We start from the raw sequence: 23,534 nt of genomic DNA, 5'->3' as shown, positions 1-23,534 counted from the left end.
CCACATTTGATGCTTTAAACAAAAATTTTAAATGTATTATTTTGATATATAGATTAAAAGGGCATGGTCAACTGATCTTTGATGTAATGGTATAACACAACAGAACAAAACTGTAGCTGAAGAGAACCTGGTGTATTGTTTCTGATGAACTACATAGAATACCAACCAATTTCAAATAATATATTATATAGAAATAATTTTGATGTTTGTCATTTTACAAATCATTAGAAAATCAAAAGTTCTGTACCTTTTATTTGGAAAAGAGAGTAGTAGGGCCTTAGCATGTTTATTACCATATATCAATGTTACAAGGTATATTTGGTGTATATAAAATACACTGGATTCATCATGCTGCAAGATTCATTTAACTAGTTTAACAATGTGACTTGATATTTCCATCAAACTATTGATACTACATTTATTTTATCAGACACACATATTTGAGCAATGTGAAAAACAGATAATGAATCTATGATCACTAACTTTTAGGAACTCAGATTTAGATTGTTTCTTGGTATCCTCTTCTCTACTACTCAATTTCATGTCAAGTTTTGATAGATTATCTAAGGGGTCTTGGTAATGCTCAGAAAATTACTATAATAGGTAATTTTCCCAGATTTTCTGGATTAAAGAAAGCTTTATTATAGACTAATTAATTTTGTATTTCTTTGCCAATTTTATTCATCATTTCTACAGGCAGTGTCTGCGCTTGAGTTAGCCATATATATTAAGGGATGAGGAGAAGGTGGATTTAATGGTGCCTGAACCCTAAGTGCTGAGAAATGGAATTTTGTTATAAATACTTCAGTAAGTATGAATTATGATGAAATTGTGATTACCTAATATCCTGACCCATAGACGCTGCCTCATATTTCAGGAAATGCCATTCAGGCAATCATAGGAGAGAACATTGCCTGTTTTCTACTGTTTATCCATCTTACTCTTGCATTACCAAGACAACACCTGCTTGCATGTGCCCTTTACCCAGGTTTCCATTGCCTACAATGTATAGGCTAAACACTTCTTTCATTTCCTGGGATTGGCCATATTTTATCAGATTATCTCACTTTATCAGTGTTTCACCACCAGATAATGCCTCTACAGGAGTTACATACCTGTACCAATGGACCAATAATGTCTACATATTTTCTTTTGTATAAAGCATGAAAACTGTTAGTATCTTTGACAATCTAAATATCCCTGGACAATGAATTCTTGTCCTCAAAATAGTAAAATATATAATAAAGAACAATGCTTTTAAAAAAGATGCTCAGTCAATGGCCTTTCCTTGTTAAATTCTAACTAATTTTCAATGGAATTGTTTACATTAATTTTTGACTTATTAGGAGTAGGAAATATCGGAAGGAACAGCATATACTTTTGCAATTTTAATATGCAAATATTCAGGAATAATGGATAATTATGTATCTACCAAGATAGTAACTATACCTTTAGAACTTGTGCAATAATCAAAATCAAGATAAAACTATTTAACATTTTAAAAATCCATTAGGAAATTGAGACCATATGGTTTGCATTTATTATCATTATATGAGGAAACATAAGAAACCTGGCATATTTTAATTCTTATTAGTAAAATACACTAAATATTAGAGAAATCCTAAATTTTTATGTAATATAAAGTAGAAGCAATTTCAAATATTGTAGTACAATTTTTTCAATTATTTTCTCTTGTCTGTGCATTTTCCTGACCTGTTTTAATCGATTTGTCAAAATATGGTTTACTGGAAACTCTCAACCAAGAGGCCACAATGTGGCATTGTGATGGTACTTAAATCTTAAAGAAGGTTTCACTCATCGCCTGAAATGTGTTTGAAACTTATGAATTTGGGAACCACATTTCTATGGTTAATTTGACTTTACCATAGAAATTAATTTGACTTTGCCAATTAAAGTCTCAGGCTCAAGAACAATCAGAATAAATAGAAACCACACATAGACCTGAGCTTGAGATATGAGTATGATGATCGGAGGTAAGCAACATGTTGTAGTCTGGAACCATTTGAATAGCAAAGAAAAATACATGTGTGTTTTATTTATATTTTCACCATAGGCAAATACAAACAGGAATATTAAGTAAACACAGCTCATTTATTACAGCTTAATCACAAGTATAACTCTGTTGTGAAAATACTGCTTTCAGTAAATTAAGAAGACAGGAGAAATAGAACGATCATCACACTCCCTAATTTAACTCCAAACAACTGAATATTCCATTTCAGGTGTATCAATTGAATACATACCTCCATAATGCTGCATAGACAACTGCTAGGGTGATCAAGGCCAAACAAGAAAGTCCACTGCCTACTATTAGGGTGACTGAAGGTGTACCAGAGGATTCCATAATCTGTAAATTAAACAAAGAAAAAAAAAAAAAGAAAGAAAGAGGAGAAAAAATTATATAATAGAATGATAACTTCTAAACTCAGCAAAACTAATCTATTACTCTAAAACAGCCAATACACCATTTACAGTTACCAGATCTTTACTCATGGAACTACTTTGTTCCCAAATTCTCAACCTCTAAAATAACTAATTCTAGCTCCCCCTCTCTCCCACTGTGAAGTAGTAAAGAACTTATAGTTTTAAATGCTTGATCATGGTATATTACCTACTTAATGCTTTCTAAAATAAAAAAACTAAAATTATAGCTTAATGTACATTAGTGTTAAATTGTTATCTAGCTGAAATTCAAAGCAGCATTCATTATTCTTTAACTAAATGCAGTTTAATTACTCCACGATATTATATATATATTTTAAAAATTTTATTGATCCTCCCATTAAAATTCATTATATTAACCAAATCTGATTTATAGATATTGAAAATTTTTCAAACTTTCTGACTTTTGACAACTTTGTTCTAAGTCAAGTATTCTCTCATTTAATTTCACTTGCTTGGTCTCTAAGGATGTAGAAGAAAATCAAATTTCAAATGCAAGACTTCAGAATATATTTCATGATTTTTACTATGAACTAAATATGTAGAAATAATTTTCACAATCCAGTATCATTCTCCAAATACATGACCTTGAGAAATAAGCTTTATATCTTTGAAAACATATATCAAGATTTCAAGCATTCACTGATCTGAGAGTTTTTTTAGTCACTAATATGCCATTAACTAATGAAATCTGTTCTTTTTTGTATTTTTAACATTGGAAGTTTGAAGGAAAACACTTTAAGATCAAGTGTGTCCAAACCTTAGATATGAACATCAAATTATATTATTCTTTTATCAACAAAAAAGTGAGAATAATGCATATTTAGGCCAAATTTGAACAGAAAGTCAGATTTATTCAAATAATTATTTTTCAGCATTACAATTTTTGAAATAATTTCACAAAATACAGTCAATGTGGATATTATTTTTCTTTTAGACAGTTCTATAACAGCTGCCTCTTTCAGAAACTATTCTGCAAGCCTATAATGATTTTACAGTTTCTAACAGTCCATACTTTCGTGAAAACTTCATTTGATTAAAATATATACATACATACACACACACACACACACACACACACACACACACACACACATATATATATATCTCCAAGGATATCCCAGAAAAATCTGTCCTGAAAATATCCAATGCAGATATGCAATGTGTTTGGCTATAGTGTCTGGGATCCCCATTCCACTACCAACAGTATCCTCACAAATTCCCCAGAATAGCTTCCCAGTTTTAAAATAAAGGTTAAGTTGGCAATTATTTTTATTTGAAAGTTGGCAGCATATTAGTAATATGACTGGAGAACACCCTCAAAACTATATTGCAGAAATTTCAAGTTAGAAGACATAAAATTGAGTAGAATTTAGTAATATCACACCAACTAGAATTCATTTCACTAAGCTACTGTAGCTAAGGAGGCGATGAACCCCATTTAGCCACCCTGCAACATTTTCCATTTCCCCATTTAAAATGCAGTTCCCTAGAGAAGCACTCGCCACAATGTCCCTGCCTTTGCATTAAAGCCGTGCTTTCCCTTTGTTACTTACTATTTCTCTAGGTTGCTGAGCCAAAATGGCGAAGGTAGAGAGACGATCACATAAGCATTTCGTATGGGATGCATCGGTAAGCACAGTTTTACATCCCTGGGTGGACCACGTTCCCAAAGACTCGTTCCTGCAAAGGGGGTGGGGGGAATCGGGATAAATACGCCTGCTGGCCAAATTCGTAAAGAAGAAAATACAGTTTAATTGAGAGAATCATCTACTGTAATTCCAGTACAAGAAAAAAAATCTACTTGTTGTTGAACAGGACGTAATTTAGATGCATCTCCAGTAATGCAAAGCGAGGGTGGGGAAAAGCAAGCAGGCAGCGGTGCAGCGTGCAGAGAGCTGTCCAGCGCCGGAGGTGCTGAAACCGGGCTAGCTCTGTCCAGCCCTCTGCGAGGAACGGCGGTGGCGGCGGCGGCGGCACCAACAGCCGCCAGAGCGTTGGCAGCCACTTCCTATGCTCATCGGATCATTTCAAACACTCGGGACATAAAAAGGCTTTTCATATTTTCATACCAGGTCTGATTCCAGTCCCGTATTTTGGACCGTGAATGCTGGTTTTAAAAATGCGAATTTCTCTGAAAAGTCTGCCTAAAAGGTTACATTGCTTGGGCTGTGTGATAAGATCTTCTCCGCTGCTGGTTAGGGATTTTTCTTCCTTTTAGAATTAGCTGCTGTGAAAATTTCACCGTGGAAACGGGAAGCAGCAGCAGCGGCATCAGCTGGTTCCAACTCTTATTGCCTTTGCCTGGTATCCAGGGGAGGGGTGGGTTTCAGACACAAGCTTCCCACTCCACACTTCATCCAGCCCAAATCTCCTCTGAAGCCCTTGACATTTCTTCCCCTCACTCCCTTCATTGCCTGCCCAGGGCATCAGCATTACATTAACTCCAAGTCAGCTAGAACATTTAGAGAGATAACCCCACCCAAAGTCCAGTAGGAGGGGGGAAAGAGGCCCTGGTTCAATTTTCTATTTGGCTTAGCCTGTGGTGTATATACCACACCAGAAGACTAACAAAAATGCTATCAATCTGTGTTTTCTTAGTGTGGGTGCAGGAGTAGGGAACAACCCTTCCATCTTAGCTGGACTACTCTAAAGGAAGAGGAAAAAAGAGAAAAAAAGCCATATGGTTCAACCAATTAAGTTAATTATCATTATATGTGCTATCAGCTGAATGCACTGCCATGCCCCCTCCTCCCAGGCACAGAAACTCTTCAGCTAGCAAGCCTTAGTGTGTGTTTAAATTTCAAACTGAGTTATTATCTGCATTAAAAAATCACTCTAAAACTAGAAGAAGAGAAAAACTAACACTTTGATGTTAATTCTGATGTGGTACTTTCCCCTCCTCCATCTCTGAATACTTAAAGTCATTCAGTTAAATATGTATGCAGTCTATTTCTGAGAGATTTCATTGAGAGAGGCTTTTCTATGACAGGTAGATATCCAAGTTGAGCTACAGAATATAATTCACACTATTGCTTTTTTTGATATCTAAAAGCAATAGATTTTTAATATTCATGATTCAGTATCTTTAATATTCATGATGCAATATACTTTAATTAAAACCTACTTTAAGAAGGAATGCACTATATTTGAGAAGAGCTAAATTATACTCAGGTTCACCCAAATACTCCTAAGTATTAACCATTTCAAAAGTTGTTAGGTCTCTTTCATTTCCCATAATGCCATGCCAAATTTTCCAAAAACTAAATTAGTTGTACTGCAACATATAAATTTCAATTATACCTAACCAAAGCACCACATCAACTTACTTCATAAGTTGTCTGGCTCTTATCTCCTTGAAACAAACAGTTAAAGCCAAATGAAAAATGTTTGTCTCAACTTATTAAAGTTTAATATACTTAAGTTTTATACACTTAAGGGAATCTGACATGTTTTAAAACATAACATATGAATTAGCTATATTGGAGAGCAGCTTTACTTTGATGAAGTATCTGTGCTTCAATACTTAACAGTTTTAACATTACACTGTTCTGACCAATAAACCAACAATGTCTTAATAAATGGGAAAAAAACCTTTACTGTAAATAAGACCACTTATGAGACTAAAATTTATATTTTTGTCCAGGTAATGAGTGTTTATTTACTTGAGACAAAGTTAGTATCGCTAAACTTTGGCTAAATGTCATCTATAACATACACGTTCAATATAATAATATTTCCAGACTCTGAAGATCATGTAAATTTTATATGATATCTTTAGAAAAGAAGGTGAATTTATCTTATATTGTACAGTGATTGTATTGCTGACCTGGCCCAGCTCCAAACAACAACAACAAAAAATGTGTACCTTCCTGGGTCTTTTTCCTTACTTTTTATTGACTTTATCTAATTAAACTAATGTTTATGAGTTAGTGAGTACAGCTAGATGTACTCTTTCTAGTCTAAAGAAGATGCATAACACAAAAGAATGAATCTGATACAACATGAGATTCTGTAGCAGGTGAGTAGGAGAGATGACTTTCGAAGATGAAGGAGGTAATGACCAACTTTTTCATTTGGTCATTCCTAAGAGTCATGTAATAAGAACTAAGATGCCATTCTGAGGGGGTACAAGGGGAGTTCAGTGGTAGAATTCTCACTGGCCATGCAGCAGACCAAGGTTTGATTCCTGGCCCATGCACTAACCCCCCCACCACACACACACACAAATTATTTTTTCAACAAATTGTGCTGTAATAATGGGATAGTCACACGGAAAAAGAATGAAATGTGATCTACAGCATACAGAAAAAAAAAGACGCTATTTTGATGATAAATTTTATATTGTTTTATGAAATCACCTGATATCTTAAAATCATAAAACTCTTGTAATTAGCTTTTTTAATCACAAGCACAACATATATCTGAATTATTAAAACTTTTCCAAACTTTTCATAGCTTATTCCCACAGAAAAATTATTTGAAAGATTGGTACATGTGTCTTATTTCAAGGAAACTTTGTAAAGCATTCTGCTATATAATAGAGTTAATGTGAAGCAAAATAAATAGTTCTCAGTCAGTGCACAATAAGGTTTTTTACACATGTGTAGACTATTTCAGCAGTTACACTTTTCTTCCAATGTCATGGTTTTGCATGCTCTAATAATGGTTTATCTGTGGATAATTGTTAGCCATTAAGTGTAGATTGTCATCAATAGACAAATACAGTGAAATATATATGAAAATTACTGATATATTAAAAATGACTAAAAAAAAAAAAAAAAAAAAAAAAAAAAAAAAAAAAAAAAAAAAAATGACTGACAATGTCAGAAGGAAAATACAGTAAGATAATATAGATAAATGTATTATACTGCAAATCACATATTTATTTATTTTCCCATATGTTTTTTCAGATAACTAAGTCTTTTTTTTTCCAAATAATTAAAAAAAATCTGGGCTTACAGAAATTCCTACAACCAACATATTTGTTGGGTACACCTACAGTCACCCATGTGAGTTGTTAGCTGTCATTTCTACCTCTTCTTTTTCTCCCTATTATTAGACTGGCTAAAAGAAGGAAATAGACTGCCTGTCCCAAGGATTCAAAAGTACATACGACCAAATATAGAATTTGTTAAAGATGTTAAGACACAAAATCTATTATTTTCTAGTTTAATATTTATTTGATGGCTGTTCCCAATGACTTAATAGTCTTTACAATTTCTTTCTGTACCTGAATATAAAGCTTACTTTTTGATTTCATGGCAGCTTTAAATAATATAGCATGTGACTATATTCTCCAGTATTTATAATTAAAGGGAAAATTACCTGCTCACTCCAATGAAAAACCGTTTAATAAAAAACTGAAAGCAAAAATTTATGGTGACATAGTTCAAAATTGTTTCAAGAAATCAAGCATTTATCTTTTGAGATAATAATACAACTGGATACCCTACTTGAATCAGTTTTCTATAAAACTGTCTATTCTACTTCAAAATAAAATCAGTGTGTAAATTATTTATTATGAATGAGGTTTACACTTTAGGAAGTTTATTAACTCTTAGGACATTAAGGGCTCATTTATTCAAAATCTAAGTAGCTATAAAAGAAATCTTTAAAAGAATTTTCACACAAATTCTGATCACACTGTCCTCATAGTTTATGTGTACTGAGAGTACCTGCTTCCCAATTATAATCATAGTCATTTCTAAGAATTAGGTTATAACGTTATTTTTTAAAGCACGTCACACCAAATGAATGATGTATATTTGGCTCTTGCAAATTTTTCTCGTAATACAAAAAAATATGAAGTACAGAAGAGAAAATATTCCCAATTTTGAGTAGAAACAGTCCTTGGGGGTAATTTCTAGTTTGGGGTATTGCAAAAACTGAGAATACTGGTTATTGCTAGCAACTGTTACTATGTCAAACATAGTGAATCATAAATTTAGGAAGTTTTGTTAGAAGTGACCTTAGTGATTGGTCATTTAGCCCACTGGTTTTCAATTCTTGTTGTACCTTAGAATTACCTGAAGAGCTTTAAAAATTAAACCTTCAGGTGGGGACTTGAAATTATTACTTTTTTTTTAACACTCTCCAGATGATCCAGTATATAGCTAGGGTTCAGAACCAATGATCAATTCCAACTACCTAATTTTATAGAAGAGGAAAGTAATGTGCAGTGAATTTAAGAAACTCATTCTAAGCCACAATGTTAGAAGCAAAGATAGGAGAACTCCCAGGGTCTCATGAAAAGACTACGATAGCTTTTATACTAAAATTTTATTGCAATCTGTTTTGAAACAAAATGCAATGTATATATCCTATGAAGTTATAAGGAGATTTGAGTGTCATACCTACTTACACTCACAAACATTGGACACCAGTGCCATGTTTTTATCAAAAAATGAGCTACTAACGGATAAAATTAGCTAAAGATATTTTCATATCGATTTATAGTTTACATCTTATTTTCTAAAAAGTGATGTAACCTATGACACGTTAAAGTAAAGCATTACTTTTATACCAATTTTTCATGAAAGAAAGCAACTCGCAGCTCTTTGGAGAGGTCATTTACTATTTGAGATGATACAAATTGTAAATTCCAAATTTTGTAAACATGATTATGGATAAAAGTATGTTATTTTTCCCTCTAAAGACTATATCCCCTGAATTTTGATTCCAATGAAGGTTAGGTTTAATGTTATTTTTATATAGTACAGCGTCTTTATAAACTACTTATTACAGATGTTATTTTATGTACTTATAAAAAGAGTAACACCAACACAAAGTATACCACAGTTCACTTATTGTGATGAGATTTATAAAAGGGTAGTTTTCTACTACCAGAGAAAACACTTTTTATCTACTGTGCTGCTGGGATGGAATTTAATAGTGGCCCCTTCATACCATAACAACAGATTTCCAATTTGTTAACAATAAATTAACTAGTTTCAGGAACACTCTACACTTAGGACTTCCCCATTCTCCTTTGTGCCTTTTAATGCTTTCCATCCTATGCTAAATTTAGTTGGTAAATTTACTTTGCTTTCCTCATTTATAAAATTAACACTATCCATGCCACACTAGAATATTAGCGTTCTTTCGGAGAACTGTATCTTGTTTGAATTTGAATCCTTGACATACTGACTTTTTTATTTTATTTTATTTTATTTTTACTTAGGAAACACTCATGATAAATGCCTTTTCAGCTAGCTAAATAATTATTTACATTGTAAGTGATGACTTTTAATACTGTGTTTGATACAGACAGCTTCTCTTAGTTCCAATTCATTTGCTGTCCTTCAGCACACAGCTGAAATGTAATCTGAAGAGAATCAGTGGATATTAATAGGCTCATCTGCTTGTCTTTGGTTTTCAAATGTCATTTGATTATAAACTCTGAAAGATTCAGTATCCTATGTGGATTATATCCAATACAGCAGTTAGGCCTGAGTCTTCACTAACAAGTCAATAAGTATTTAATGAATGTTTATAAAATGCCAGGTGAGAAAAATAGACACATGAAAAAATAACAAACATAGTTTCTTCATTAGAGAAGCTGACAGTCTGGTTGGGAAGAACAAACAATACAAAATCCAAAAGTGTTTTCTGTTTTATCAGGTCAACAAATCATTTCAGAAAAAAATGTCAGTTTTATCCTCCTATGTCAAGCCACCATTATCTCTTGTCTAGATTATTGCAATAGTTTCCTCATGATGGGGGGCTCCTTGTTTCCATTTGGCCACTTATCCTCAAATCCAACTTCCATGCAGCAGTCAGAGAGATCCCTTTGATGTATATGTCAGATCATATCACTCTGTTAAAAACTTTTCCAATGGCTCTTTCAATTTCACTCAGAGTACATGACAAAGCCTTTACAATTGCCTACAAGCCCCGACACTACCTGGCCCCTCACTAACTCTCTGCTACATCTCCCACCACATTTGTTTTTAGACAGTCATTTCCAACGACACTAACCTCCTTGTCTGCCCACCTTGGCATTTTGTGCTGGCTCTCCCTGGGCACAGAATGGAAGCCTCCCAGAGACCCATATTTCTTGTTTTATCCCACCATGGTGTTTGTCCATTTAACATCTCATTATACCATCACTATGTAATATAAGATGGTAGCTTCCCATCTGTAGTAGGTTAAAAATGGTCACAAATTTTGTATAACTGCTATCCTTAAGAGATGAAATCTATTTCCCCTTCTTCTGATTCTAGGTAAACCTTATGACCTGATTTGATTAGAATAATGCAATGGAAGTGATACTGTATGACTTCCAAGCCGAGGCCTTAAATAGGTCTTACAGCCTCCACTCTCATAATCTTGGAATGCTGCTACGATATGAAGCAGTGCAGACTAGCCTCATTGAGGATAAGAGATTGGCACCAACCACCAGACATGAATGAAATCATATTAGTCCATCTAGGCCCCACTGAACTGCCACATGACTGCTGCCTCATCAATGAGACCAACAGAAGAACCAACCAGCTGAGCTCAGCTGAAATAGCTGGCACAAAGAATTGTGAGCAAATATAATGGCTATTGTTTTAAGCTACTATGATTTGAGATGGTTTATTATATAGCAAATGATACACTATCTATGCACTTCCCAGGCCCTTTGCCCTTATCCTGATATGTTGTTGCCCATTGCACTTTTCACATCTGATAAAATTTAAAAATTTAATTTTTAAAAATTTGTTTATTGACTGTCTTTCCTCAATTAAAATGTAAACTTTATGATCAGGGTATTGTTATGTCCATTTTGGCATTCTCATATCCTAAAATAGCTCTTGGCACTTAGTAAGTGTTCAGTGAATATTTGTTGAATAAATCCCTGGTATAGATTTTGACCTGATATAAATGGGCTTTCCTGCATCATTAATTCATTTATTTATTCAATAAATAATTTTTCAGCATCAAAGATGAGTCAGACACCATGCTAGGTTATAGCCATAGAGATTTTTCCTTTGCATTTTGAAGCTTGACAGTGTCAATGAAAATTATTTTGTAGGTGTAGTGTCACTGCTTCTTTGTCAAGAAATACACATAAAACTAAGAATCTGTCACTCTTGGGGTCCTTGTATATCATTTACAAGAATAAGAACACAGTTCTATTGCCAGAAACATCTTTTCTTTCTTTTTCCTTTTTCTTTTTTTGGTTGTTCTTTAAATTGAGAATAGTGAAAGTAGGAAAAAAAAATGAGAAAGAATAACATTAAGGAAGCCAATCTACAAGGCTATAAATATGTATAAGTATCTTCACCAACCATGATTTATTAATAATTAAAGGTTAAAATATGCTAGCTGCCATCATTAATTAGTCAATAGGCAAATAATAATAATGACACTAATGAAAATAACAGCTAACATTTATGCAGTGTCTATTCAATGTTAGAATCTGTGGTAGATACTTCATATACATTTTTAAAACTTCCTTAAACTAAATTTCAAGTAGATGTTATTGGTTATTTGCCAGATAGAAAAACTGAGCCAAAATGAACTCCTGCCTCCAACCAGGATCATGAAGACCCTAGAGATGAAAGAGTCTGAAGCTGGAAGTTGCATTACCATGCAAGCCTTGCAATGTATATCTTTGGCTTTATTATTTTATATTTAAAAACAATAAATGGAGTCAGTAGATTGTGACTGTCTTCAGTCACCCAGTTGGTAAAGAGCAGAGGCAGGAATTGAGCCTGAGTCTGAGTGACTCCAAAGCAGATTTCCTTTCCTCTTTTCTTTCAGTGAGGGATGCCAAAGTTAAGAACATTCAAGGGAGCACTCAGAAAGGGTGATAGAGCACTAGGAATTAAAATCTCAGAGAAAGTAAGTGGGGAGAATTTAAAAGCAAATGTGATTGGTCAAAAGGTCAAATGTTTAAAAGAACAAAAGGACGTAGCATGAGAACGCTTATTGAATTTGGTATGGGGGAGGCCACTGAGGACTTCTGTAAGAATTGTTTTAGTAGAAGAGTCAGATGGAAATTAGATTGCTGGAATTAAAAAAAAAGGAACTTAGTGATATGAAAGAGTTTAGCAACAAAAAGAAAGAAGAATGCCTGTGAGTTGGATAGCAGAGATAAACATTTTGTCATGTGATTTATTTTGAGGTGGGCTTCAATCCCCTAACACCTATCAATGCAGACCTAAAACAGCATACAGAGGGAGAGATTATGATAGGATGCAGTAATCATGAGAAAGAAGAACCAAATTTGATTAAGAGTAATAACAAGAGTGTTAATATTTGAAAGGAGAGAAAAATATCTTCTCCTGAAATTGCAAGGGCAAAGCATTATTCCTCTCAATAAGATGTAAGAAAATCAAAGCTTCACCTATGTCATTTGAAACCCTTTTTTTCTCAGAAATTTTCCAACAATTCAGGTAGGTCATTTGAAAAAAAACAACAGTCTGGTGTGGGCAGAGAAAAGAGACAGTTTGGGGGGTATGGAAACAGAATTTTGAATGGAACTGAAGAGGTCTTCTACTATATACTTTAGTTAATTGGTAAATTAGGGCAGGTAAGTCTAATAAAATGGCAAAATAAATTTCAGTTCTTACATAACTAGGTTAAAGAGGATTCCTAAAGTCATTCTTGGGTATAGGCAGGGGAAGCTCATAACATTTTTCTCTTCTTTTAAAAAGACTTCAAGATACCTTAAAAATTGAGGGTTTAAAGCAATAGGCTGAACCCTCAATATTGGGGTTTGTTTGTATGAAACTTAATCCCACAAAGGATAGACTAAGCCTACTTAAAATTAGGCCTAAGAGTCACCCCAGAGAACCTCTTTTGTTGTTCAGATGTGGCCTTTTTCTTTCAGCCAACATGACAAGCAAACTCACTGCCCTCCCCCTCTCTACATAGGACATGATTTCCAGGGGTCTGGCAACATGGGACAGAAATCCTAGAATGAGCTCAGACTCAGCATCAAGGGATTGAGAAAAACCTTCTTGACCAAAGGGGGAAATGAGACAAAATAAAGTGTCAATGGTTGAGAGATTCCAAACAGAGCTGAGAAGTTATCCTGGAGGTTATTCTTACATATTATATAGCTATCAACTTTTTAGTTAAGGTGTAATGGAGAGGCTGGAGGGAACTGCCTGAAAACGTAAAGCTGTGTTCCAGTAGCCATGTTTCTTGAAGATGGTCGTATAATGATATAGCTTTTGCAATGTGACTGTGTGACTGTGAAAACCTTGTGTCTGATGTTCCCTTTATCTACTTTACCAACAGATGAATAAAACATATGGATTAAAAAATAAATAAATAATAGGGGGAACAAGTATTAAAATAAATTTGGTAGATTGAAATGCTGGTGACTGGTGAGGGGGAGGGGTAGGAGGTATGGTACGTATGAAGTTTTTTCTGTTTTCTTTTTATTTCTTTTTCTGGATTGATGCAAATGTTCTGAGAGGTGATTGTGGTGATGAATATACAACTATGTGATGATATTGCAGGCTATTGTTTACACACCAAGAATGGAATGATCATATGATAAGAATGTTCGTGTTTTTATGTCGTTATGTTAAAAAAATTTTTTTAAAAATTGAGGCTTGCTAATCAAACCTCACAAAGTAATTCATCCTATTTGGATTTTTCTTTCTTAAAAAAAAATCTGTTTATCTGGGTCAGTAACTAATTTTAAATACCAATATAATTCATAACAGCTGAGATGCACAATCCTAAAAAAAGTAGGATTATTGAAATAAAATAGGCCAAATGTTCACATCTGTTACTTTCTACACTAGTTCTCAAATAATCTGGACATAAAATCATTCCTGGGATATGATCAGACCACTAAAAACTTTACAAAACAACAATATAAATTGTTTAAAATCAACTTGCTCATTTCCTAACACTAATGGCTTTTGTTTCAGGTTCCTTTTGTAGAGAACTAATCTCCAAAATGTAAAATTCACACGGGAAAAAGACAAGAAACATGTTTGGCAAGATAATTAACAGTAGTTGTTTCAAGGTATTATATCATGGGTAGCATTTTTTTGTTCCTTAATTTTTCTACCTTTCAATTTTTCCAATGTAACTATATTACCCATATCATCAGAAAAATTTCTCTTTTGAGATTAAAAATGAATATTTTATGAAATACCAAGAAGCTAACATAAGATTATGAGAAGATTAATTCTCTAAAATCTGTACTTACTGGAGATGAATATTTTTCTGTAAGTACTTTCATAATTTGAACTAAAACCATCTGCTTACCAGGAACCTAAGAAGAAATCTTTATGGAAAATATGTACATACTGAGGAATAAAAGGGAATTCGATTTTCAAATTGATTCTCTAAGTCTCTCATTCTTGGATATCAAAACTTATTTTATAACAAATGAATATTTTCTCTTAAACTATAGTAGTATAATATATTGAACTGAATTGATACTTGGGTTCATAGATAGATATTCATCTTATTACCTTCCATTATTCAGCAAAGAGATATTTTCTTATGTAATTTTTTGCTAAATTTTATGCAAATATATCACCCAGATTTATGGTTATAATACAGACTTTACAAATTGATTTTTAACCACTTCCTTGAAAGGCTCATCTTTAAGCTTTAACCGTTATTTTGCAGAAGACCCAGCAAAAGGAAAACTTATAGATATTATATGCCTGCAAGTGAAGGTCAACTGGTTTTTCTGAAAATTTATACTATATCATTTGGGAAGAGATTATGAAAGAGTTGTGAATTTTTCCATAGTTCCAAACAACTTTAAGCAAACTACTATACCGTTAAACATTATCTACCAAAAATGTTTCGAAAAACATTTTACTTAGATTGGAAAAGGTGCATCTATGATGCACCACAGTCTTCTATAGATTAAGAGGCTGGCACAAAAATTTCAACCGCAAAATCATTGAATAAGCCTCTTAGATAGCTATTAGTGCTTCAAGATTTGTTTTCCCCAGAAATTTCCATTTGAGATTATAATTATGGATGGCTTGGCTGGAAACTGATCTAATCATGCTTTTGGCTCTGGGTTACAACTTAGCTCTTTTCAAAGTTAACATTTTGCGTATATGCTTGCAATGCTAATCCTAAACGAGAAGAGTAGTTCACAACAATTTACTGTACAGAAATATCAACTAGGGGTTGAAGTTTAAATCACTCAAAATTCTGACAGTAGTTCTGGGATGGAGCCAGGGATATGTCGTTTTGATACTAAAGTTCTTAGTTTCAAGAAATAGAATTTTTAAATCTTGAATTAATCATACTCCAAAAAATATGATTAGTCATTACATAGCAAATATAAAGATTAGAGTTCAATGGAAATTTATACCATTTAAATGACTATTTAGATAACATGATATTTTAAGAATTCTGAAGAACACAGTCCTGAGTCCTAGAAGAACGGTTCTGTGGTCATTTCCTCAGTTATTATGTACAATTTGGGAACATGGGTATTAGTAGAGAGGGAATGGAGATGATTGGAATGGCTAGACAAAGTATACAAATACACAGAGTTTTGTAAAAACTCTAAAGTGATATCTTTTTATATGAAAAACTGGATCAATTAAAATATAAACTAAGAAAATAATCTTTTCACCTCAAACCAAGTGGTTCACAGTCACATGTTCATCCAACTGACACATTAGTTTTATGCCAGTCCCAATATCACTCATTTACAACTACTGAATTTTTTAAAAACTAACCAGTTTCCCAGCAACACAGTGTTTAAAGTGAAAAGGCTCACACGATAAAAGCCATGATGCAAACACTGTGTGCCTATTTAATAACAGAAATAGAAGTACATCAACCCAATCACTTTATTATAATGGCTTCAGTGAAATTAGGGAACTTCTTTTCATTTTTTATTTCTTCTAATTAAAGTGACACTTGGGCTTGCTTGTGATCAATTTCAAAACAGCTTGCCAATTTTCTTCCCTTTTACATTATGCGAAAACAAGTATCTTTGTCCTGCATATATTGTTTTCTTTTTAAAGTTATAGGTATGGCAATGGGAAACTTGGCTTCTGGTTTCAGCTGTACCACTGCAGTGCTGTCATCTGGTAGAAATCACTAGCTTAACCTCAAACTCAGTTAAAATCAAACAGTTGCATGCTCTACTTATAGGGATATTGGGTTGATGAAAATAAAGATAACGGATATCCTCGCCAAATTCTTACTGAGTGCCTAATGGGAGTCAGTCATTTCAACAGGAACGAAAATATTTGTTCTAAAATTTGGGTTCTACATAGATACAATATATTATCATGTATTCACGTAATGATACCACATATCATTTTATTGACAAGAAACCCATGTCAGAGGGGTCAAGTGACATGAACAAGATTATCTATCAAAGGTCATTTCTCTTGTACTGGCACCGTAACTTTCCAGATTTGAGAGAGGAAATACCAGATCCAAACTTTGAAAGATCCCTAATTAAAAGAGCTAAAGTAATTGATGTCCCTGACAAAGAAAATAAATAGTATAAAGTTGATATTTATTGTATATTTTCTTGTGTCCCTATAAAGATTTTAAAAAGTAGAAACAGAATCCCAGATATCTTTGGGATTACCTAGCCACACAGCTTACTGCTAAATCCCATACTGTCTTTAAGTCATGAATAGCCAGCAAAATAACAAGAGAAATATTATATACTTCCCTGGGGGAAGAATTTATGTCATATCTTCAGATGAAATGCAAAGAATGTATTATTTTTATTCCTTAAATATTTCCATTAACAAAAATTATCAATGAATGACTTCATTTAAAATGAGTATTTAAAACATATGCCCTGAAAATTATGGTCAAGAAGAGTAGAACATATGGAATAAAAATAAATAATAGGGGGAACAAATGTTAAAATAAATTCAGTTTGAAATGCTAGTGGTAAATGAAAGTGAGGGGTAAGGGGTATGGTATATATAGTCTTTTTTTTCTCTATTATCATTTTATTTCTTTTTCTGTTGTCTTTTTATTTCTTTTTCTAAATCGATGCAATGTACTAAGAAATGATGAATATGCAACTATATGATGATAGTAAGAATTACTGATTGTATATGTAGAATGGAATGATATCTTAATGTTTTGTTTGTTAATTTTTTTAATTAATAAAAAAAGTTAAAAAAAATAATAAAGCACAAAATTCCACAAAAGTATTGATGGTTATAAACTTCTGGCTCTTTGGGGGGAGCTTGAAAATATTCTCTTTTGTGGGAGGCTGTTAGTTACTCACACCTTACAAAACAGTGAGATACTAGGTAAATCAGGGTAGAGAGCTGCTACTGTTGACAAGGGCTCACCTTATTCTAAGGTCCCAAAATACTCCATGCAACCCACCTGGCCAGCCAGCCAATTGCCAAGCTATACACTTTTGGTTACATGGCAACTTGAGTAATGATGGAAAAACAGTGGAAGACTGTGGTTAATTCCTTGATGATAATACGTGGAGAAAGGATAATAAAGAGGCAGAAGTGTCTTTAAATGAATTAGGTAGCATGGAAGTATCAGTTCAGTGCAAGATGATTTTTAAATTCTGATATAAAATTCAAAAAAGCAGTATTTTCAATGAATTTATGGATAGGTGAAATTAAGGCTTTTTAGGTGCTGATGTAGATACCCTAAAATACTGACTTTTATAATTTAGAGAATATTAAATTTTGCTTCAATCTCATACATTTAGAAATTTATATACAATATTTTGGTGCTTTTTGTGTGCTAGGCACAGTACTAGGCATTGAGATTTCAAAGATTAAAAAGTAAACACTGTCTCTGCCCTCAAGTATAATGTGAAGACAAGTGGACAGTTTATCACTCTACCCCTTATTACAAAAATATCCAAAGCCAATAATCCAATTAGAAATTGTAGGGGTGTGCCTACTTTTGGGGCAATGAAGGAGAAGTTCAGAAATTCATTTCTCAAAAAGCCTAGCACTTAAAACAATTTGTATTGTCTTGTATTTAAATAAATGTACATCATATTTTCCTATCATATGGGTGCCCCTTTGGTATTATTGCTTCTTAATACATTAGTAAGGCAAGCCGTGAAAATTCATGGTTGAAGGGCAGCACTGAAACCTCAATGGCGTAATTAACATTTTAATGAGCAGTCAAGGCCTTTTGTGTTTTGGATCTCAACCCTGTGTCTCCTGAGCCGATCTCAATCTGTTGAGCTCAGAGAATGAGGTGTTTCTGTCCTTAGTGAGATTTTAAACACAAGTAGATCACGTAGACCACAGTTTCACCTTGCTACTGATCTCTCTTTTATTAACAAAATTCACTTATATTTGAATGTGCCATGTCAAAGTCCAACAACTAGTTTTCAGCTTTGATTTCTTTATCAGCAGGCACTAAAACTGTAACCATAATACTCACAATCCAGAGATGATTAATTTAGAGGAACTGACCAACTAACGGCAAATTCCCTTCATTTGCAGGGTAAGGTGGGCTATTTGCAAATCAAACTTTGCCTAATACACCAAAGGTACTAAAATTTTTCATAAGAGACAAGTTTGAAGGTCATTAAAAAGCTGTTTGTTTTGAGGTTTCATAAAACAAAGTACCTAAAAATTCTTTTCTAATGGATAGAAAGACATTTTTATTTCCAGATAAAATCCTCAAAAAAACATTAAAAATTAATCTCATTATTTTCATTACAAAGCAAAATAAAACAAAACAAAAAAACCCCACACACAAAACAAAACAAACAGCAAACCAGGCATGAGAAAAACTCCTGAGGGAGAGTTTCAAGCATCTTAAAACTGAGGCTTATAATGGAAAAGTCTTCCCTGTCATAATTAATATAGCATCACTCACATATCATTTCTGACTGCTACAGTTGCATAGCCATAATGCATATTGCAGATATAGCTCAATATATGTTATATAAATATTAGATAAAGACTTCAGAATCTCAGGGAATTTTGACAGATTCCTTGGAGACAGAAAGCACAACTCAAGTGATCTCTAAAGAAGACGTTAGCAGTAGTAACCCACATGGATACTGAAGTAGTTCAAACACCACTTTAAATTTTGCTTACTGATTTGGTCATAAAATCAAGGACAAACATTTACCTATGAGTTACATAATCCTTTATTTAGCAAAGTTGCAAATTCCAGGCCTGTTTCTAGTGCCCTTCAGTTATCTCGTTTCTCTCTTAACTACAGTCAAGGATAATTTAAAAAAGAAAAAAACAAACAATTAAATAAAGCATAGAAATGTCTGCTATAATTAGATGATTGATTATATGAAGTATACATGTCATGTGGTGTCTGTAACTGATGTAAATTTCATTTGGAGAAGAGGCGCCAAGTTTCTCAAAGAGAATCAGACATCAATATAGTGTTCCACAACACAAACAATTTATTCTTTGTATCCAACTATCTAGGATACATTCGAAAACCATGGGAAGTCAGATATTTCCCTATGGATACATTTGGTATGACAGGAATGAAGACTATTTATTCTAAGAGTGGCACATAAAATTTACCTTGCTAACAACATAATTTCCTACTTTGCAATTTCAAGACAAAGACACAAATAACTAAGTTCAAACTTCTCTAGTCCAGGCCATTAAATGTATTTTCAATGTCCTACAGTTTAACTGTGGCCATTCCCATGGATAGACTCAGGTTAAAAAATAGACCTGTAAGTATAATAACCATATTCTGGAGCAGTAGTTTTGCATTACTAAGGTGGGTTTTATACCTTCAAACTCTGAGAAAAAAAAATCCATAGTGAAGCTATTTTATGAATGAATTCAGCTTTGGAAAAATGTTTAAGAATTCAATAGGTATACAGACAACCCATTGTATTCTCATTGGCTCCAACTTAGTCTAGTGACCCCAACTTTCCTTCACGTCCTAAACTATCATCACCCAATTATACTCCTTTTGGTACCACACTTGCAGAACAAAGCCTCCTATAACTGCATACAAATTTTCTATGGAAAGTCAAGAACAAAATAATTGAAGAGGAGGAAGACCTTGGTTTCTAGATCCCCTGTCTAAATTCCACTAGTTCATTATTATTTCTATTAGGTCCTGGGTGCACATGTCCTTAAAGTAACTTATTTATTTATATCCATGTGAATTGGGTTTTTTTAAAAATTGATATCTTACAAGACAACATAGAAAACACTACTGTCCAGTGTTGCACAGCTAGTCACCTCCATGTTCTCCCTCTTCCTAGAGAGGGAATTACACACTGAGGTGGATTCCTCTTTAAATATCTGCACAGGGACATACATAAACTGCAAAGGGCTGCAGTTTATATAGAATACTGATAAGAATGGGGGTATAATAAATGGAAAAATATTACTAACGGGTTCTAGGACTGGGATTTTATTTCAAATATGAGTAACTCCTTTTGGTCCCTGAATTGGTGCTGACATTAATGGGCTCTACATATTCAACTGCAAGTACTTACAGATTGCTTTGGATGAAAGATTTCATATTAATATAACAATGACTTCTTCATTTTGCAATGTAATATTTGAAAGGCCTTGATATTTCTTTTTTTTTTTTCAGATGGAGGGAAGGTTTTTACATGTTCACCCAAAAATATTACATTTAACTGCAAAAAAAAAAAAAAAAAAGAGAGAACTCATTCAGGACTATCTCTTGGATATAAGAAGGTGTTGTACTGCTGGGTAAGAGTGGTTACTCTGAGCCAAACTCTCCATCACTTATATCATACCCTTTCCATGTTTTAAAAAATCAAAAACCTGTCAGCTCCAAAATTCAGGGGAAAAAAAAGGTTATAGCCACACTCCTCTTAATTGTACTGATTTCAAATCTTACTGTCAGATACACCTCGACAAGGATTCAAGGACAGGGTGCTCTTCTGCCTAATAGCCAAAGGCATTACATGGAGAAGTGAATCAAGTGGTCATCACCTCAGTGCAAAGGAAAGAACAAGCTAACTCCAAGTCATCCGTCTCCCACTGCATCTTTCAGCCAAACTGAAGGCCCTACCAGACCACAGCCAAGATGTGTTGCAGCCCACAGGACCCTGGGTGACACAATACTTCCTTTTCCTTGTAGCCAGATCACTTTGAATAAAACACTGCATTACTGCTGTATCATGGCAGCCTTCCTTACCAGGCATGTTACTGAACTATAGATAATTTATGTCTACACCACTCAGGAATTAGGGAATGGAAAAGCAGATGCTCAAGACTAGGTTTTATCAGTTTTATTCTGTTTGCTGCCTATTGTTTCATTTTTTTTCTCCAAATTTTAATTGTAATCATTGTGCAGATATGTCTTAGAGATGGGATGAAGTGGACTGTCAGTATCTGAGAACTTGCTTACAGCACAAGAACTGATTAAGCCCCTCAGCTTCTTGATGGCTGCTGCCAGAACTCCAGCCTGGCCTGGGAGGGCTTATATGTTCTCCCAAGGACCACACTGCTGCCCCATCTCCAGAAGCATCTCTAGTGAAGCCTCTCCTGGATGAGTCCTCTGCACCATACACTCAGGGACTCAGAGAAGCTGAGAGTAGCCTCTTCTCACAGCCATTCAGCTATACTAGGTCCAGAGTGGCTGAAAGGAGATGCTGTGATTTATATACCCCTGTTGTTCCAGGAATAAGAGTCATGTTCCTTGAGTGTCTCTTTCTTCAATAGCCCCTTCGCAATTTCAGGACAAGGCAGGTTACAGGTAGAGGTGAGGGCCGGAGTGGGATTTGGGCAGGCAGTTCTGTGTCCTTTTCATCTTCAAACCTAAAGGCATGCAGTTCCTCTGATTACCTAGCTTGACAGTCAATTTCATCATCCCACTGAAGACCATCATTTAAATATCAAAGCCACTGGAGTCTCCTGTCCCTGAAATCTGATCACTTTTATTCCATGGCCAATGGACAGGCTCTCTTTAGTAATTCCTTCCAAGGAGATTTTTTCTTCTTGATTCCATAGGATTCTTTAGGACTCTTTAGATTATTCTTATATTTCTGCAGAACTTGCCCCCTCAGGAGGTTGATTTTATGTATTCTTGGAATGACCCTGCTCAGGCGACTCTAATACTAAATTCCAGTATTCTTTCTCTCTCCCCTCTGGCCTTGGTTTCAGTGGACAAAACAGTTCTAGATCTGTATGCAGTCCAAGCCTTACTCATAGGTTTTCTTAGGACACTGCAGTTTAGCCTTACTCTCCTTTGCCAGCCCCCTGGTAATCCCAATTGATAATCCCAAAAGCACCCACTAATAATCACAGCAAGGCCCCCAAATGATACTTCCTTTAACAAGGTATTAAATGCCTTTCAAGTTACTTAACTTCTCTATGGGAACCTTGATCCTGAATCAGTCAAGCAAATTTTCTCACTAACTCTGGGTATTCAAATGCATATGACACCACGCAGTAGTCTTTGAAGACAGAAAGTAGTTTTGTGTAGACCCATTAGGGTCTCTTAATCGGATAAATTCTTTAACTTTGGGCCTTCCACCCATCCACTTAATAAATTAAGTGCCTACTATAGTCAAGCATTTACTAGGCATTTGAGGAGTCTAAAAGATACTCTGTGGTTGAATATATTACAATATATAAAATAAGGTCAATATTGAGTAGCAGCCTAAAAAATAATGCTAGGTGGAATACACATTTATTTAGATTATACTCTCTTATATAATAGAAGTTTTAAAAATAATCTGTATTCTACCATGTAGTGAAAATAGATCATTCAGTTCAGGAGATTTGAATTAATTTTAACAACCTGAGTCAACCATTAAAAAAGATTAAAGGGGTTAGCAACATTCTGCTTGAGGATTATCAGAACCCAAGGCATTTTTCTCATTGTATGAAATACCGCCACCCACATTTTACCCCTCTAACAAGAAATTTTGTTTTACCTGTGGGAGGAGACCTTTACCTCAGCCTAAGAATGACATTATCAGCGAATGGGCAAAGCTACCACTAATAAGTTCTGGAATGCTTTGGGCTATTTTTCCCTAAAATCTTTAAAATGTCTCTGATGAGGAATGCCTCTTGTAGGTCTTATAACCCTTTATTCAAGGCAAAAAGGCTTGAATTTAATTATTTTCCTGGAAAGAAAATGTCTAAGTTTTGAAAATTATGGCCATTTCATAAGATGGGAAAATTGAATGAAATAAA

The 23,534-nt window shown here is 34.0% G+C and overlaps 1 protein-coding gene across 5 annotated transcripts in view; it reads right to left on the bottom strand.

Moving 5' to 3' along the window:
• The window catches only part of ADGRB3 (adhesion G protein-coupled receptor B3), a 723,849-nt gene that overhangs the window by 136,431 nt on the left and 563,884 nt on the right, over positions 1–23,534 (bottom strand). For all 5 annotated transcript variants that reach the window (XM_077162185.1, XM_077162184.1, XM_077162181.1 and 2 more), the window contains 2 exons: positions 4,020–4,146; positions 2,265–2,368 (listed from right to left, as the gene is read on the bottom strand). In XM_077162185.1, the coding sequence (XP_077018300.1) occupies positions 2,265–2,368; positions 4,020–4,146 (231 nt within the window). The remainder of the gene's footprint in view (positions 1–2,264; positions 2,369–4,019; positions 4,147–23,534) is intronic.

The sequence above is a fragment of the Tamandua tetradactyla genome, chromosome 5 (genome assembly GCF_023851605.1).
Source record: "Tamandua tetradactyla isolate mTamTet1 chromosome 5, mTamTet1.pri, whole genome shotgun sequence".
NCBI lineage: Eukaryota > Metazoa > Chordata > Mammalia > Pilosa > Myrmecophagidae > Tamandua > Tamandua tetradactyla.
Note: the sequence above shows the minus strand (reverse complement) of the source record. Positions and strands in the feature narration are given on the sequence as shown.